The 16,542-nt window shown below is 43.8% G+C and overlaps 1 protein-coding gene across 2 annotated transcripts in view; it reads left to right on the top strand.

Moving 5' to 3' along the window:
• The window catches only part of ADGRB1 (adhesion G protein-coupled receptor B1), a 285,153-nt gene that overhangs the window by 262,183 nt on the left and 6,428 nt on the right, over window positions 1-16,542 (top strand). Inside the window, exons 27-30 of one of the 2 annotated variants that reach the window (XM_061447600.1) lie at window positions 476-515; window positions 4,610-5,295; window positions 6,257-6,292; window positions 7,742-7,846. In XM_061447600.1, the coding sequence (XP_061303584.1) occupies window positions 476-515; window positions 4,610-5,295; window positions 6,257-6,292; window positions 7,742-7,846 (867 nt within the window). Of the gene's footprint in view, window positions 1-475; window positions 531-4,609; window positions 5,296-6,256; window positions 6,293-7,741; window positions 7,847-16,542 lie in introns of both variants that reach the window. The other variant, XM_061447599.1, reaches the window with a different exon arrangement.

Genomic DNA, 16,542 nt, shown 5'->3' with positions numbered 1-16,542 from the left:
CTTTAGAAACAGAGATGTGTTTCCACTTCATGTGACTTGGTGATAGAAGCCCAGTGGGTATGGAGCGCTCTCAGTGACATCTCCAGATGTTTAATGAGTGGAGGGTAATCCAGAGACTAAGTATGGGGTGATATATCCAAGGCAGATCATGCCAGGAACCTGTCCCCTGGTTTTAGAAATGTGTATAGATGTGTTCCATGGAGATACTTTAATCTGGTAGCCTAGGAATGAGCAGGATGAGCAGATGAATCCAGCTGAAAAGTGATGTTACAGCTTTACCACTGAGGTTCAAAAGCCACAGGTGGAGTGGTCTGTTTGCCATGTTTCAAAGCCCAAGCAAAACATCTCTCTTCTACTCTTCTGGCAATGGCTGTGTCTGCCTCACTTATTAAAGTGGGGTTTTGCATCTTCCAAATGGCTTTCTTTCCCCCTCCACCTCCTTTTGACCATGTCCTCTGTGTTCTCTGTCTTTCAGACCGATTTTGAGAAGGATGTGGATATGGCTTGTAGATCAGGTGAGCACATCACAGGTGAGAATCAACAAGTGACCTGGTTTGGGGATTGAACTAGGCCATATTTTATTTCCCCTTTTTGTTTTATTTGTGTATGTCTTGTGCCTTGCATGTACTTGTGTGGGCTGCCCTTACACTCAACCGTGGCAAAAAGAAAGCAACATCCCTAATTCTGCCTTATGTATTGCTTATCCTATTTCCCTGTAGCTCTCTTGGCCTTTTAACTAAGAGTAAGCCTTTCCTCCAAGGCATTATTCCTTACTTACGGCCCATGTAACATGGTGGTGGAGAAGAGTATCAAGGAAGAAGAGATTAGATCCATCTCTTCCTACTGTGACCCTTCTTTGCTTTAGCAACCCCTGCTCAAGTGGGTCACACCAACCTCAGGCAGCTCTGTGCTCAGGAAAGGTATCTTTGAGAAGGTCTGGAGTCTGGAGAGCCTTCACTATTCCACCTGCCCCCATGCACACTTCTAGTGCAGATGGAAGTTGTACATATGGAGGTGGGTCAGGTCTCTCCTCTGCCTGCACCTTTCTGCTGTGTGTGCAGTTGCACACACCCGTTTTGATGCTGACGATCTGCATGATCACCTCTCCCTAATAACTCCCTTTTCTCTTGTTCCCCTGGGGGTGTCTGTGCTGTCTGGATTCTCCTTTCTACCTGTCTGTCTATGCAGGCTTCATTGTCCCCTGGTCCTGGCATGCCTGACCTGGGCTTTTCCTTACCCCCTGTAGATATTTAGACGTTCATCTACCTTGCCAGATTTACCCCTTCTCCCAACTGAGAGAAATGCCCCTTGCTTGGCCCTTGCATATAATTCATATCTTCCAAACCAGGATCTTCTCTAGTCAAGGACTGTACATACTGTGTGTTCAGTTACCATCATTCTCTCTCTTTGTTATGATTCCTTCCTTCCCTTCCTTCCCTTCCTCCCTTCCTTCCCTTCCTTCCCTTCCTTCCCTTCCTTCCTTCCTCCCTCCCTCCCTCCCTTCCCTCCATCCCTCCCTCTTCTTTCATTGTTTCTCTGCCTTCATTCCTTCTCTTCCTTTTCCCTTTGTTTCTCTCCTCCTTTCTCTGTTTCTGTACACATTTACCTCTCCCTTTCATTTATCTTTTCATTTATCTATCATTTATTTATCCACTTCTAATGTATTTATCTATAATTCATCTCTCTGTCTATCTTGCAATCACTTATTTATCTCTGTCCTCAGCTGTCTGTCTCGCTGTACCTGTTATTTATGTGTTTCTACCTCTGTCAACATCTATCTCTGCCAGTGTATTTCTATGTATTGTCTATCACTGTCACTATCATTTATCTATCTAATATCTATCCATATCTTATTTATCTTTTCCTGTCCTCCTCTCTGCTGCACTCCCTCTCCCTATGCTTATCACAACCACAGTATATTTATCTCACTTATCCCTGTGATATCTTATTTCATGGTCCCTTTCTGTCCATTTATCTCTTTTCAGGGTCCGTCCATTTTCTCCTTCTGTTTCTCTGTCTTGCTCTCTCTAATCTCATTTCTGGCTGTCTCCCTCTTCTCATTTGTCTTCCTTTTCCCTTTCTGACACCAAAGATCTCAGTTTCATTAAAGTCATGTGTGAAAACATGCGTGTTAGACCATGTCTGATTCCAACACATGCTTTACAAAAGTATTTTCCAGCCCATTTTTTGCTGGAAAACAAGTCAGACCCTGGACTCCTGCAATAAAGGGGGCTTTCTGGACCTGCTACTGAGTTGCTGGCTCCCAAATGAAACTTCCCAGAGGACAGGAAGGATCTGATTGGCTTCTTCAGGGCTGAAGACCCTGGACCAGCAGCTTACTAACAGCCTAGGCTTCCCTTCCTTTACCAGCATACAGTTATACATTTTGATTGTTGATGTCTGCCTGAAAAGATATTCCTCCTCTGTTAAAGTGCTTTTGGTCTGTGCCAAGCTAAGTAGTTAATAATAACCCCCATTTCTGAGGCATTTCTATATGGTTCATCGTCCTATGCATTCTGCTTATTGAATAACAAAAAGCAGAAATCTGACTGTTGGTTTCTGGCCATCATTTCTCCTGGAGGCACTAGCTCTTGTGTTATGATGGATTGGAGATATACCTGATACCTCTCATAACCTCCTCACTTAGATTCACTAGTAGGATTGGGTCCATGGCTTAGTGTCGAAAGCTCACTTGCTCCATGCTTAGAGATTGCCAAGTGCAAACCTCTCCAAACCTACTTTCAGCAGCTGATATGAGTATGGAGAAGAGCCTGAACCAATAAACCTCACTGACACTCCCAAGTGAAAGGTTTGACTTTAGCAACATCTTCCCACAGTGTATGCTATGAATACACTGTAATGCTCTGATTTATCCTAGCCGGTTCTCTAGCAATGTCAAGATGACTGCGACTGCCATAGCTCCACTCAATGTTATTAGCTTTAAAAGCTTTTTGAAAGTTCTTTTATTTTACTTGGTATCCTCCTGATCCTGCTCTGTAGCCTTAAAAAGGGCTCTTCCAGCTCCCACTGATCCCAGTATGAATTGGCAGAACAGTGTGTCCTCAGTCTCATGGGATGCCTGTCATGTCCAACCGCTGTCCCAGGAGGAGCAGATGAATTTGTCAGGTTACATAGAATCATAGAATGGTTTGGGTTGGAAAGGACCTTAAGATCATTCAGTTACACCCCCCTACCATGGGCACAGACACCTCACACTAGACCATGTCACCCAAGGCTCTGTCCAACCCAGCCTTGAACACTGCTGGGGATGGAGCATTCACAACTTCCCTGGGCAACCCATTCCAGTGCCTCAGCATCCTCACAGTAAAGAATTTCTTCCTTATATCTAACCTGAACTTCCCTTGTCTAAGTTTGAAACCCAAAGGTCATTGTTGTTGGTCCATTGAGAAAAAAAATAGGTAGGTGTAAATAGGTAGAAGGACCTTTTCCTTCTGAGATGGGTGAAAGGGAAACATGCATTTATTTCTCCTTTCCTGTGCTGAAATACTGGGTAAGTAGCCTTCAGTCCTGTACCACTTTGCCCCAGCCCCACTGTCTGTGTTTTCCATCCCCTCGAGACATTAAGGTTGGTGTTAGCATCTTGTTAAAGTCTACGTTGTAGCCTGAAATCAACTGAGCAATAGATTCTTATTCCTTAGAAGAAAAGCAGATGTTTTATTGTGGACAGTGTTGTGTTGGAATGAATGTCTGTGTGTCCTTTATATACCTCCTATCTGGCATGTTCACCTCGTCCTCAGTTTAAGGTTTTCCTCTCCCATTAAGGAACGTTCATGGCACTCCTTTCTGTCCTCAATGAAAAAGGAAGAACACTAATAATTACCTCTCTCCAAGGCTTGCCATGATTACAAGAAGCTTAGCTTTGAGGAAAGCAGTTAGAAACTTACAACAAAATGTGGTATATTTTAAAGTATCGTATTATTGACAGTGAAACTGTCCAAAGGAAAAGGTCAGCCTGAAGCAGTGCAGTGCTTTAAATATTTATTTAAATACTTAAATATTAATTTAAGAAATTAATATTTAATTTAAGAAATTAATATTTACACTTTAAATCATTGGCAATACTGCATTTCAGCTACTTTCTGAATCAAAACGATTTTTGAGGTGAAAGCAACCTTTTCTTTTAGAGAATTCTATTCTTCCATAGGGTAGTAATATATACATTCTATATATACATATACTACATCTACTAAATCTATATATGTATTTGCTTTTCAAGATATTGTTATCAATATGACAATATGTGTTGGCCAACTTGGGAGTTTTGGCCATGGTTCTGTTGGAATCATGGAATCATAGAATGGTTTGGATTGGAAAGGACTTTAAGATCATCCAGTTCCCAGCCCCTGCCATGGACAGGTTCATAGAGAACATGTCAAATTGAGGAAGTTTTTTCCTCCTTAACTTTAGCTTTGCCTTCAGCAAATTCTTGGAATTAAAAAACCCCGAACCAGTATAAAACACTGTTCTGCCACCACAGCCTCCTGAGAGGGCCAAGGGAACATGCTAGCATGGTGTGACTGTGGAAGGTGTATTGGTGTGTTAACAAAAACCTAAGTGATGTGCTAAGGACACTTATCTGTCTCCCTAGTGCTGAATAAAGACATCACTGCCTGCAGGACCTCAACCATCACAGGAACACTGAAGCGTCCATCACTGCCAGATGAAGAGAAACTGAAACTCAATCACCAGAAGGGGTCATCAAACTTTAACAGTCTTCCAGCCAACGTCTCCAAGATGCATCTTCAAGGCTCCCCACACTACCTGGGGGCCATCAACCTGAATGAGTTCAGCAATCACTCTCTCACTCTGAAGAAGGACAAGAACCAGCCACCTAAATCCATCTACATCTGTGATGGGGACATCTTCAAGAAGTTGGACTCAGAACTCTCCCGGGCACAAGAGCAAACGCTGGACACCAGCTATGTCATTCTGCCTACCAACACGTCTACCTTACGGGCCAAACCACCCAAAGACGAGAGCAAATACAGCATCAATATTGACCAGATGCCCCAGACACGGCTCATTCACCTCAGCATGGCTACTGATCCAGGCTTTGTTGTCAAGAGTCCTCCACGGGAGCCTGTAACCATGACATGCAGTGAGGTTCAAGGTTCCTCCATGGTACAACAACAGCAGCAGCAGCAGCTGGCGCCACAGAACATCTCCAATGAGTCACAGATTCCCAACAGCCTGTGTGATACAGGTGACTCAGGGAACTCAGGTGTGGTGTCCAAGAGTGAGACAGTCTCCACCCTCTCCATGAGCTCCTTGGAGGTGAGCAATGGGTATTATTGTGTTGTTCTCACTCCTAATGATGCCCTGCTCTCAACACTGGCCACATCTGGTGTTTCAGGAGCAGCACCTAAGGCCAAACGCAGCCCACTATGCAATGCCAGTATTGCATTATCATGTGGGATCAGTGGCATGTGATACCATTTTGTAATGCTAAAAATCTCTCATTATTTCCATAAACATATTCCATTGCTGGATGAACTGTCTTTATCCCTACAGGCAATGCAAAGTCCAATAAAAACATTAGTTTGTCAAAACCTGGTCAATTTAATGCAAGGCCTATTGTTTACATGATCTTTTCTCCTACCTTCTGTTGCTGTTTCTCATTTTGATGAATTCAGTCATGATACAGATGAGAAAACCCTACTTACTGCAGATGTAAAATGTCCCAAAGGAATCCCCCACAATGCCCTTAATATCAGAGGTTTTTCATAAATGCAGCCTTCCCCTTCTAACCTGCAATAACTCATTACATGTATGAGCAGTTCTTCCTAGACCTTAAATCCTATGCTGAGGTTATGTCCTAGTGCATCTTGCCCTTTTTTTTTTGTGGCTGTTTTCAGTGAGTAAGTCTTGACCATTGCTGCCAAAGTTCAGTCTTAGCTGCCTAGTGATCAAAGGCCCCAGTAGATCAGTTGGCTGGTATACTGCTTCCTCTCTGCTTCCTCTCTGCTTCCCATTCTGTGAATGACCTGCAAGCTCATAACTAAGACAGAGCCTGAACTGGCCAAAATCTCATGTTCAGTCCCCATTTTTGGTAGAGATCCCTCTAAATGGATGGCATTTTCCATCAGAAAGGGCCATAGAAATACATTAAAGGTGTAGAAAGAAGGAAAAGAGAAGGTGATTCCATTTTATGTGCTGTGTGATTGATTTTGTGCCCACTCACCATCATCAACCCCTTACTAACCTTCACCCATCTCTTTTTCTTTTGACTACCCAGAGGCGGAAATCCCGGTATGCAGAGCTAGATTTTGAGGTGAGTACATCCCTTTCTGAATGTGCTTTTCAAGGGATAGGATGAGAGACAGTAATGCTACTTGCTTTTCTTTCTGCACCTTTGCAGGACTGCTGCCTTTGCCAAAGAGCTTCTTTAAGGGTTTAAAAACAGTGGGTTCAAAGAGGTTTGACGGGTGCCTAGTAAGGTTTACCCTGTGTAGCTAAATTAATGGGTAACTTATATTGCTGCATGATGAATACATGGACTAGTAGCTCCTGTGTAAACATCTGTAAATCAAGATCCTGCATTGGCTTGCCAAAGACCTGTACCTTCTCTCTCAAAATGTTCTTGGGGAGCTGATGGAGCAGTAGGTGTCTGTACCACAGACCTGTTTGGGAAACACATGTACATTGGGTTAGTGGCTTAAAATACCTTCCCTTTCATGCACAGTATGTATTGCTTAAGAGAAAAGAAGCTGGTATGTCTCCACTGTCACAACTGATTGTCATCCCTGGTGTTTCAAACCTAGTAATGAACCTCACAGAATCAGCACGGGTAGAAGTCTATATTGTACGTAGGGAGATGTCCGTGCTCACACCTGAGGTTCAGAGTGGAATGCTTTGTAAGCCAATCCTCCACAGAGGGTCTGTTTGGTCTACTGAGAGCTAGTGCAGCTATCCTGAGTCCAGTCATGACATCCTTGCAGCGAAGCTAACCTTTCCTTTTAAAGTTTCTAGCTTATTCCAAAACAGAGTCACATTACAGGCTCAGGAGGAGTTGCTTTAATGCTAGCATCACTTCAGAGCTCAGGGCTGGGAGCTTGGTCTGAAATTGAGGCAAGTCAGGTACATCTCAGCTGATATTTCAAACTGGTCCCAAAATATTTAAGCCACCTTCTTCCAATTATACAGCACTTAGTAGAACACAGGGAACATATTCAACATGCTCTTACATGCAAAGGGAAGTCCATATAGAAACTGGTTCTGCCTCTCCTTCTGGGCATAAGGAGGTAGAAGTGAAATGCAGAAGAATCAAAATACAAAGAAGAGGAAATTGTGGAATAGTCTGTGATGGAACTTCTTGTATCCAAGCTCTACATGTTTGGGTAAGCTCAAAGGAGACACACTGAGAACAGAACGGGCATGGGGTTGAGCATCAGTTAAAGAAGGCCAGCAAAGCTTCCTAGGTCTAGCTAGTACAACACTGCACAAACTCTGCAGCATAAATAGTTGGAAGTTGCAGGTTTAGGATAACCATAAAGTTAAAAAAATAGTCTTTTCTACTCTCTCCCACTATCTCATCCTGAAAATAAAGGCAGTGCTACACTGGGTCCTCAATAAACTTTGAAGGCAGTTTATTCACATCAGATTGTACCCGCAGGGAGACAGAACTAGGTTTTAATAATATATGTAAATTTGGGGGAGAGACGTGTGCTTTCAGTACAGCTGAATAGGGTTTGCTGACCTGTGGCCCTTGTGTTTGCTTCAGAAAATCATGCACACAAGGAAACGTCACCAAGACATGTTCCAAGACCTGAACAGAAAACTCCAGCATGCAGAGAAGGAGAAGGAGTCTCCAACAACGGACAGCAAGGTTAGTCAGACACTTCAGAACCATCATCTCCTAGAGCCCTCTAGTGCCAGCAGGAGCACGGTAAGAAACAGGAAAGTTTGGAGCTCTCACTGAATACTTTGCCTTGATTTTCTACCTATGATTATAGCAACAAGCACATGCACACCACAAAGGATACAGAGGGTCACAGAGGTACCGCTAGCTTATCTATAGAGTAGTCAGCAGCCCAAAATATGTTGGTCCTTATGTACTTTCATGGTGATGAGAGTCTGTATTGTCTTCTTTGTGCTTTTTCCCTGTGTTTGTATCTGCTCTTTGCATTCCCTTTCAGTGATCTATTCATCCATTCATAGCTAGGAGCCGGAAACTAGAACTGCCTTGAGGAAATCTAGGTGGAAAAGGGAGAGGGCAGAAGGAGGGGACAGCAGGAATCATATACCCCACCTACAGGGGCTAAGTTGGAGGCCAAGGCAGTGGTGATGGGCACAGCTGTTTAGGAAAGCCACAGCAATAGGATTTAAGCTGTGGTGGTGGGAGCACTTCTTGGGGAATACGTGATAATTACATGTAGCATAAGGTTGTTTGTGGAGCTGATCACCATATACATAGCTTTTCTTAACAGAAGCAAACTTCCAGGGCAAGAAGAGACTTTGAGGGAAGCAGACTGAGGGAAGAACCTTATAGCCTTTTAGAGGGGCAAAGATTTGGTACTAGAAACACATTAAGAGCCTGTGTAGTAGTTGATGTGGATAGCACAAATACAGAAGGGCGACCTGGTTGCATCTCCCCTGTGTCTCAGCCCTCATGGTCTTTTCTTTGCTGTGCTGAGCTCCGGAAATGTAGTCCCAGCAAATTCAGCTTGTGTGTGGCAAGGTGTCATTATGGGGTGCCCAGTGTTACAGAATGAGAGGGACAGTGAACCTAGCAGGCAGATTCAGATCAAAAAAGCCCATGCTGGCCCAGAATCCCCATGCAGTTTCACTGAATGTCATCTCTCTGCCTTTTCTCTATTATTTAGGTATGATACACTTGTAAAATCAAAAATGCTTAAATACCATGTAAAAGCTAATCTGTGATATGTTGGCAGGAGAGTTTTACAGACTGAGATGTTTTGAGCATTTCAGAGGTGCATCTGTGTAGAACTGAAGTTGCCAGTGTCATCATCAAAGAGCTTTGAACTGCTGGCAAGAAGCTGTGAAGGTGGCCTTTGCGTATTGACTGAATCCTTTTCAAGTTCTGATTTTCCCTTGGATGTAACCCTAAAGGGGGAGGTTGTGAAGATCAGCATTGGCAAGTCAGTAGCGGGTATTGGTTTAAAAACATCTAAAGCAGTGCAAAGAAAAATAAATAGCTTTCTTCACTCCTTTTTCTACCATTTACTGTTGAGGACCCCACTGGAAATGATGCCTCATCTTCAGCTTGCCCCAAGAAGACAGACTGAGGGTACGAGGGATTAAATTAATAACAAAAGATTCTTTCTTTCTCTTTTATGTATGTTTAGGTTGTAAAACAATGGAGTATTTCTTCTGGTGGAAGTGATAAAACTAATGTTAGAGTAAGTCTGACTTGTTTTGCCTTGAAGAGCATTGTAGACCTCTCCCAAATCCTTCCATGATGTATGAATCCAAACACATTCCTTTAGCAATCGGAAACTCTTTGCCTTGTGAGCATGAACAAGGTCATGAGAATCCTGGAATTCCCTTGAACCCTTTCACACCTAGCATCATAGAGTAGTTTACTGGGTCTAATCCATCTGTCTCCATTGCTGTATCTTTGATTTCCCTTTTAAATAAACAACCTCAAAGTCAAGCTACCACTCCTCTCTCCAGCCCTAGCAGTTTCCCAGCCTCTCCTAGCATCATGTCCCATTGTCCTTAGTCCTCCCCAGGATATGATTCTTTTCCTAATCTTATAGTACCTCTTTTCTTCAACAACAAGGTCAGAAAGGTGCTACTGAGACTTGAATTAAATGTCTGCACAGGACCAATCTCCTTTGGGAGTTCCTAGGAATAGTGCTGGTACTTTCGGGATTGGTTTGATGTACATGGTAGTCCTCTCTGTACCTCAGTGCAGTGGCCAAAACCAATTACCTTATCACACTAAACACATAGTTCCTATCAGTTGAACATTGTCAGATTTGAAGGAAGCACCTACAGAATAGGAGAAAGAAACAGATCTGTCTCTTTTAGGAAGAGGGGTTGAAAATTCAGCCATCACATGTGTTTACTGTTGAGAATTTCTCCACCTTTAGAGGTAAAACATAATTTCTAAGCCATCTTCAGGCAAGACCTCAAGGTTTGTACCGGCACACATATTGCTCCTTCTAACTACCCTGACACATTTAAACTTTGGATTACTGCAGTGTACACTTGAAAGGTAAAGAAGACTGCCCTTTACCCACTGCCCCAGAGTAGCTCCTGGCAGAGCTGGAAACATAATCAGGGACTCCTGCACGTTTGAGCTGATCAGCTTGCTTCCTTTACAAGGTCTGTTTCTGAAGGGCATTTCTGATGTGAGAATGACCTAATCCCTAGCAAAGGCAGCCTTGAACAATACCCCTTAGCTTGTTCTTATCCTGCAGACATGGAGACGGGTTTGGGGATGAATTCTGCTTTCCCTTCACTCAGCAGCTGAGGAGTCCTTCCCTGGGACCTCTTTACTCCATTGCACTGGAGGGCACAGGGTGGAAGGATACATGGCTGCTGGCCATCATACATCGATCTTCAAATCAGAACAGCTACTGCAGAGATCTGGACCCTAATTCACATCCTGCTGGGATTAAGGTGTCCCCACTGCCATCAGTTGACCTGTCATCGATTTGCTAATGAGTAATGTTACCAGGATGATATGTAAGAGGTAGGCAATTAGGAGAACCAGAATACTGCCTGGAATGCCAGCAAAGTCTGAATCTTGTCCACACTCAATGCATTCCCAGGAATGACTCTGGCACCAGTGTTTGCTGCAGTTATTTTGCTGCAAAGCAAAGCACGCTGCCAATACTGAACTAACTTGAGCTTCAAAGTACAATAATACAGAATTATCCTTTCTTGGGCAACCAACTTGGATTTTTCCTTTTTTTCCCATAAAGTCTGTTCCATGTGAAATGGACTTTCATAGAATCATAGAATGCTTTGGGTTGGAAGGAACCTTAAAGACCATCTAATTCCAACCCCCTGCCATGGGCAGGAACACCTTCCACTAGAACAGGTTGCTCAAAGCCCCATCCAACCTGGCTTTAATTTCCTTAAAGACACAAACAAGAACCCCCTTAATTTGGAACCAGAGCACATCTCAGTTATGCAAACAGCTATCCCAGTGTACGCTGTTACTGCCCATTAACCTGCTTTCTCAGCTCAGCTCCTCCTCTGCAGGAGATCATCTCTGAAGTCTTCTGGCAGATTTGCTTATGTGAAGGCTCTTTCTTATATATATATCTGAAATATAAAATGCTTCTATTGTAGATGCACTCAGATTAAACTCACGTTGTGAACGGGATCCGTGTTCAAAGCATACAGGACCACACATGCACCTCCGTTCAAGCCTAGGCCACCTCACCACTGCAGAGTAAAGAGGTCTCACTCATTTGTTGCTTTATGAACTAATACAGGATGTAGACACTATTATCCTAATAACTTTTATGAGCATCCTAATAACTCCTTAGCTGACTTTTCAATGATAAGGAATGAAGATACTAACAAACTCACATAGAATCATAGAATTAGCTAGGTTAGAAAAGACCTTGAAGATCATCAAGTCCAACCTTTACCCCAGAACTGCCAAGTCCACCACTAAACCATGTCACTAAGCAAGACCTGGTGACTGCAAGTTGAAAAGTCATTTCCTGAATGCACTAATAGCTCTCCTTGTGACCTTGCCATGAGCTATGGTAAATTGCGTCCCTTGCAGTCTTCAGATGAAGCAAGGAAGATGGGGATAATTCATGAGAAATCAGCCCTTACTCAAAAGGAAGTTGCAAAGTTTTGGGAATTTGGGACAGGTTACATCTGTCCACCTAAAGAGTCTTTAAATCTATACCAAGTATCTCAGGAACAGATGGGTTTAGTTTGTGCTACCTCCTCCCAAATGACTTGCAGTGGAGTTTGTACAGTTACACTTCCATTTTATCCCAGACCAAACTGGAAGCTGGTGTAGACCCTGAGCAGAAAACTCAGTGAGCTATGTGTGTTGAATATTTATCCCCTAGACAGCCTGTTTGCAGCCAGGAAGCACGAGAGGAACCAAAGACTTGGAGAAAACCAAGGGCAATTTGCATCAGAAAACCCCAGCCATTCACACCACATCCTCAGTGATTCAGATGAAAACTTTCTTGGTGCCTGGGATCCACCAAACCTTCATTTTTGAGATTGCATTAACTAGCAAAAGGTTTCCACCTGGGTTATAGATATCTCCTCAGAACAGCTTTAAGGCACAGTTTGCTGTCCAAAAGGATGCATAATGACGTGTTAGGTTGGTACTGACTCAGACAGCAGAATTCTGCCTTCCTAATCATTCCCATCACTTTGAGTTGCTCTTTATCTAACCAATTGCTACCAAAAAGAAATCCTATTGCTGGAAACCTCACTCTCCATTTAAAAGTCTGGCAGACTGTAGGCTCCAATACATAGTTTTTTTCCCTGCTTCCTCCTAAACGCACACAGTTCCCAGGGTCTAAATTCTTGTAGCTGAGAGCTCCTCACATTAGAGCAGGGTAAGGGCTATTTTCAAGCTGCTTTGTACCACATGGGAAGTATTTTCCTGTATTGTCAGGGTAAAGCATCTCCAACATTGCTCCTCCCTGTGGCTTAATTGCTGAAGAAATTCCAGTGCTTGGGCTGGACATCAGGAGGGTTCACATGCTCTGCAACTACATGGGATGAGCGTGGAGGTTTTGCAGGCTTTAAAGGAAACAAAGGTTTTGTTTCTCCTTGGCTTTGAAAGCAATGGAAGTGACACTCCTGCCTTCCCCTTGCAGGAGTCCTTTCATCCAGCTCCATTAGAGAACTTTGAATCACACATATGCCTCTCTTCTCGCCAGCATTTGGCTTTGCATTCATTTTAAACAGTAGCTCTTTACTTGTTCTCAGGTCAGTGAAAGCAGTGCTGAGCAGAGCTCTTCACATTCCTCACATTTGCTCATTCTCACTTATTAGCTCTTTGCTGTGTTCAGCTCTCTGCAACTGGAATGGCTTTTGCTTTGGCTGGAGACCTGTTCTGGAGCTCACACACAGGATCTGAACTCTGCAATTCAGCTCTCCAATCCACTCCCACAGAATCTTAGAATCATAGAATATTTAGGGTTGGAAAGGACCTGAAGATCACCCAGTTCCAACCTCCCTGCCAGGGGCAGGGACACCTCACACCAGACCATGTCACCCAAGGCTTTGTCCAAGCTGGCCTTGAACACTGCCAGGGATGGAGCATTCACAACTTCCTTGGGCACCCTGTGCCAGTGCCTCACCACACTCACAGTAAAGAACTTCTTCCTTATCTCCAACCTGAACTTCCCCTGTTTCACTTTGAACCCATCACCCCTTGTCCTATCACTACAGTCCCTAATGAAGAGTCCCTCTCCAGCATCCTTGTAGCCCCCTTCAGACACTGGAAGCTGCTCTGAGGTCTCCACGCAGCTTCTCTTCTCCAGGCTCAACAGCCCCAATGTTCTCAGCCTGGCTCCATACGGGAGGTGCTCCAGCCCCTGATCATCCTTGTGGCACCCTTTGGACTTGCTCCAACAGCTCCATGTCCTCCTTATGTTGGGGACATCAGAACTGCACACAGTGATGCAAGTGGTGTCTCACCAGAGCACAATAGAGGGGCAGGATCACTTCATCTCTGTTCCTCCTGAAAAAGCCCATGCTCCAAAACCCAGTGGAAAAAGACACATGTTTTTCTGCCTTTCTATGATTTCTTCTTATTTGTATCTTAGACAGTGTTTCTATTTTGAATGCTTATTTTCTCATCTTAAGTTGATTTTTGTCTTCAGACACCTGTAGGATATACACATTCCACCAGCACTTGCTTTGACATCTAAAAGACTAGGAAGAAGAAAGGATTTATTGATCAATATTAAAGCTCATTTCTAGCTGTGACTGCGTTCTGCATGACAGAATTAATTCCCTTGCTTGCTGTCTACCTGTCCTTTCTTCAGATCACTGCGGAGCTCCTGCTCCCAAGTAGGAAAATCTGGCTCCTGTTCATGGGAATCACTTTGCATAGACTGAGGCTGAGGGTGGTGGAGCCCATATAGTGGTGGTTGTGTCAAACTCAGGTTCATTCCTCTTTGAGTCTGTACTTCTGCTTCTGGCTGTGTGTCCTTCTACAAAGGAAGCTCCTCTTACAGGTAGGGTATCTCCTTTGTGCCACTTGTTTAATCTTTTCTGCACTCTTTAAAGGTTTTATTAACTGCCAGCTTTTAAAAGACCCATTAGAGTAATGTTTATGGGGAGGAATGCTACATAAAGCATAATAATTACTGCAATAAAATCTGTTATGAAAATGACATCAAACTTTAATTCATTCAGCTATAAACTGTCTGTCAGCTTCCCTGTGTCCAAATATACCATAAATCAGAAGTTCACCTTCTCCTGTAGATCATCTGATACCTCCTGCCCCAAGTATAAGGCATCAGGTACTCTATATTGTCAATGCAATCTGCTGCTAAGGGTCTATGAAGGACCAACTTGATTAAGGGCTTGTTTGCCTTCAGCTGTGCATAGAGGCTGTGCACCAGACTTTAGAAACAGCAACCCCTACAGGTTAGACCATCTGATCTTCAAACAATACAGAAGGAGAAAACATATCTTTATAATCCAGTAAATGTTAGGTATTTCAAGTTTCCTAACTCATTTCCAACAGTACGAGATAAAACCTGTCGTTTCCAACACAAATGGGATTCTGGACGAAGTTATCCACTTCCTTTTATTTTGCCTTTCTCCTAAATGAAAAGCAAAATATAATCCTTGTAGTTCAGTAGCATAAAATGAAGGAACTGCATCTACTTGTTTCAAACAAGGAAAGGAAAATGTATCATTCTGTAAAAACCCAGGACATCTTTTTCATTTTCTAATCACTTTCCATTGACATTGACCCAAAGATGAATCAGACAGCATGAGCCACATTTATCTTTCAGATTCCCTGCTATACACTCTGAATAACTTCATTCTGGTCCTAGAGTCATCGATGTCATGGGGAGAGACCATTTAGGTCATGAAATATCCTTCAAGTTGACACTGGAGGCAATGAGAACAGCATGGGAGTAGCTGGTTCTAGGGGAGTTATCCCAGAGTGCTCTGTAGAAAGCACTGAATTCCTCTTCAGGTTATTCAGGGTAACTATAAAAGTTGGCTATTAAAAACAAGCACAAAAGTGAACAAGCAAACAAAATCCCGCAGAACAAACACAAGGAGATGCAGCTTGCACATTTCATCCTTTCTGACTGAAGTGTGAAATGAAAGCTGTGTCTTAGAACAGGCAGTCTTCCATGCCCTACTAATGTAATACACTGATGCTGATCCTAAGCAAGGGTTGCACTAGGAACCAGATACTCTGGATGGAGCCAGACTGGACCCTTGAAGGCAGCACAGAGCCAATGCATAAAGGTAAGGAGGTGTCATCACCACCATTACCTTTCCATAACCAGAGTCCAGCTCAGATGACTTGTTACAGTCTACCAGGGCTAGCTTTAGAAAGAGAGGGCTGTGTGGATTACCCCGATGTGCTTTGCTTCTGTCTTTGTTATTAGGGATTTCAGGGGGTGCTGTTGGTACTGCATCTGAAATGCCTTTCATCCCAAATCCCTCTCCCTTAAAGATGTGCAGCCAAAACAAAAGCCACAGCTGAATGAAGGAGACTCCAAACGCCATCAGAGTGATGAAGACCTCCAGTTTAGTGTGCAGCATGTTTTACCCCAGCCTTGGGTTTCCTTTCCCAGCCCTCTGACAGAGCTCAGCCGTCCTGGCACCAAGCAGGAACATTTCCACCCTCTCTAACAGCCAGAAGCTCATGAGCTGTGTCAGGCCAGAGTAATGGCTCTGTCTCTGTGCGTTACTGGCAGAGCAGCCTCTGCTGCTTTCAGCTCCTGTCTCAGGCCATTCCTGGCTGTCTCTGAGGGTCCAGGCCCTGGGCCAGCACTGGAGCCTTTTACAGCCAGATTACACATCCCTCTCTCCAGGTTTTCTCTTCTTTTTCAGTGCATAGCTCGGTTTTCCCTCCTGTCTGCGACGATTGCTCAGACCCCACAGTGGGGCTGGAGGAAAATGCCAGGCTTGAAGTGTGAGCCCGGTGGCTGTTTCTATATGCTGTTCAAATGGTCAAGACCCAATGAAGACCTTTTCCATATGGGGGGAAAGAAAAAGGGAGCTGTTCCCAGAGGCCTGCTACCAATTCCCAGGGTGCCTCTTGCCAAGAGGAGATTTGCTTTTCTCTCCCAGCATCCTTGCCAGAGCTCAGCCTGGCTGATTGCATTTAACCTGCTCAGAGCACTGAATCCTTCTGCACCCATGCTCGGATCATGGCCTTACATGCAGCTGTGTGAGCTCTGTGGTGGACAGCCAGTGCATCCCACCCTTGAGTAGTGTCTCCACTCACATCATCACCAGAGAAGTCCGATTCCTTTCTGAGAGTGTGAAACTACAAACAAGCCTTTCCTCTCCATTTGCTGATCTTCTGAGGCTCGTTTTCCTTTTCTAACTGTAAATAGACAACTTTGGAATCATTAA

Source organism: Pezoporus flaviventris, unplaced genomic scaffold (assembly GCF_033815535.1).
Source record: "Pezoporus flaviventris isolate CSIRO_AGI_PZ_B2104156 unplaced genomic scaffold, CSIRO_AGI_Pfla_v1 ptg000007l, whole genome shotgun sequence".
Taxonomy (NCBI): domain Eukaryota; kingdom Metazoa; phylum Chordata; class Aves; order Psittaciformes; family Psittacidae; genus Pezoporus; species Pezoporus flaviventris.
This window is presented reverse-complemented; position numbering and strand designations above follow the sequence as displayed.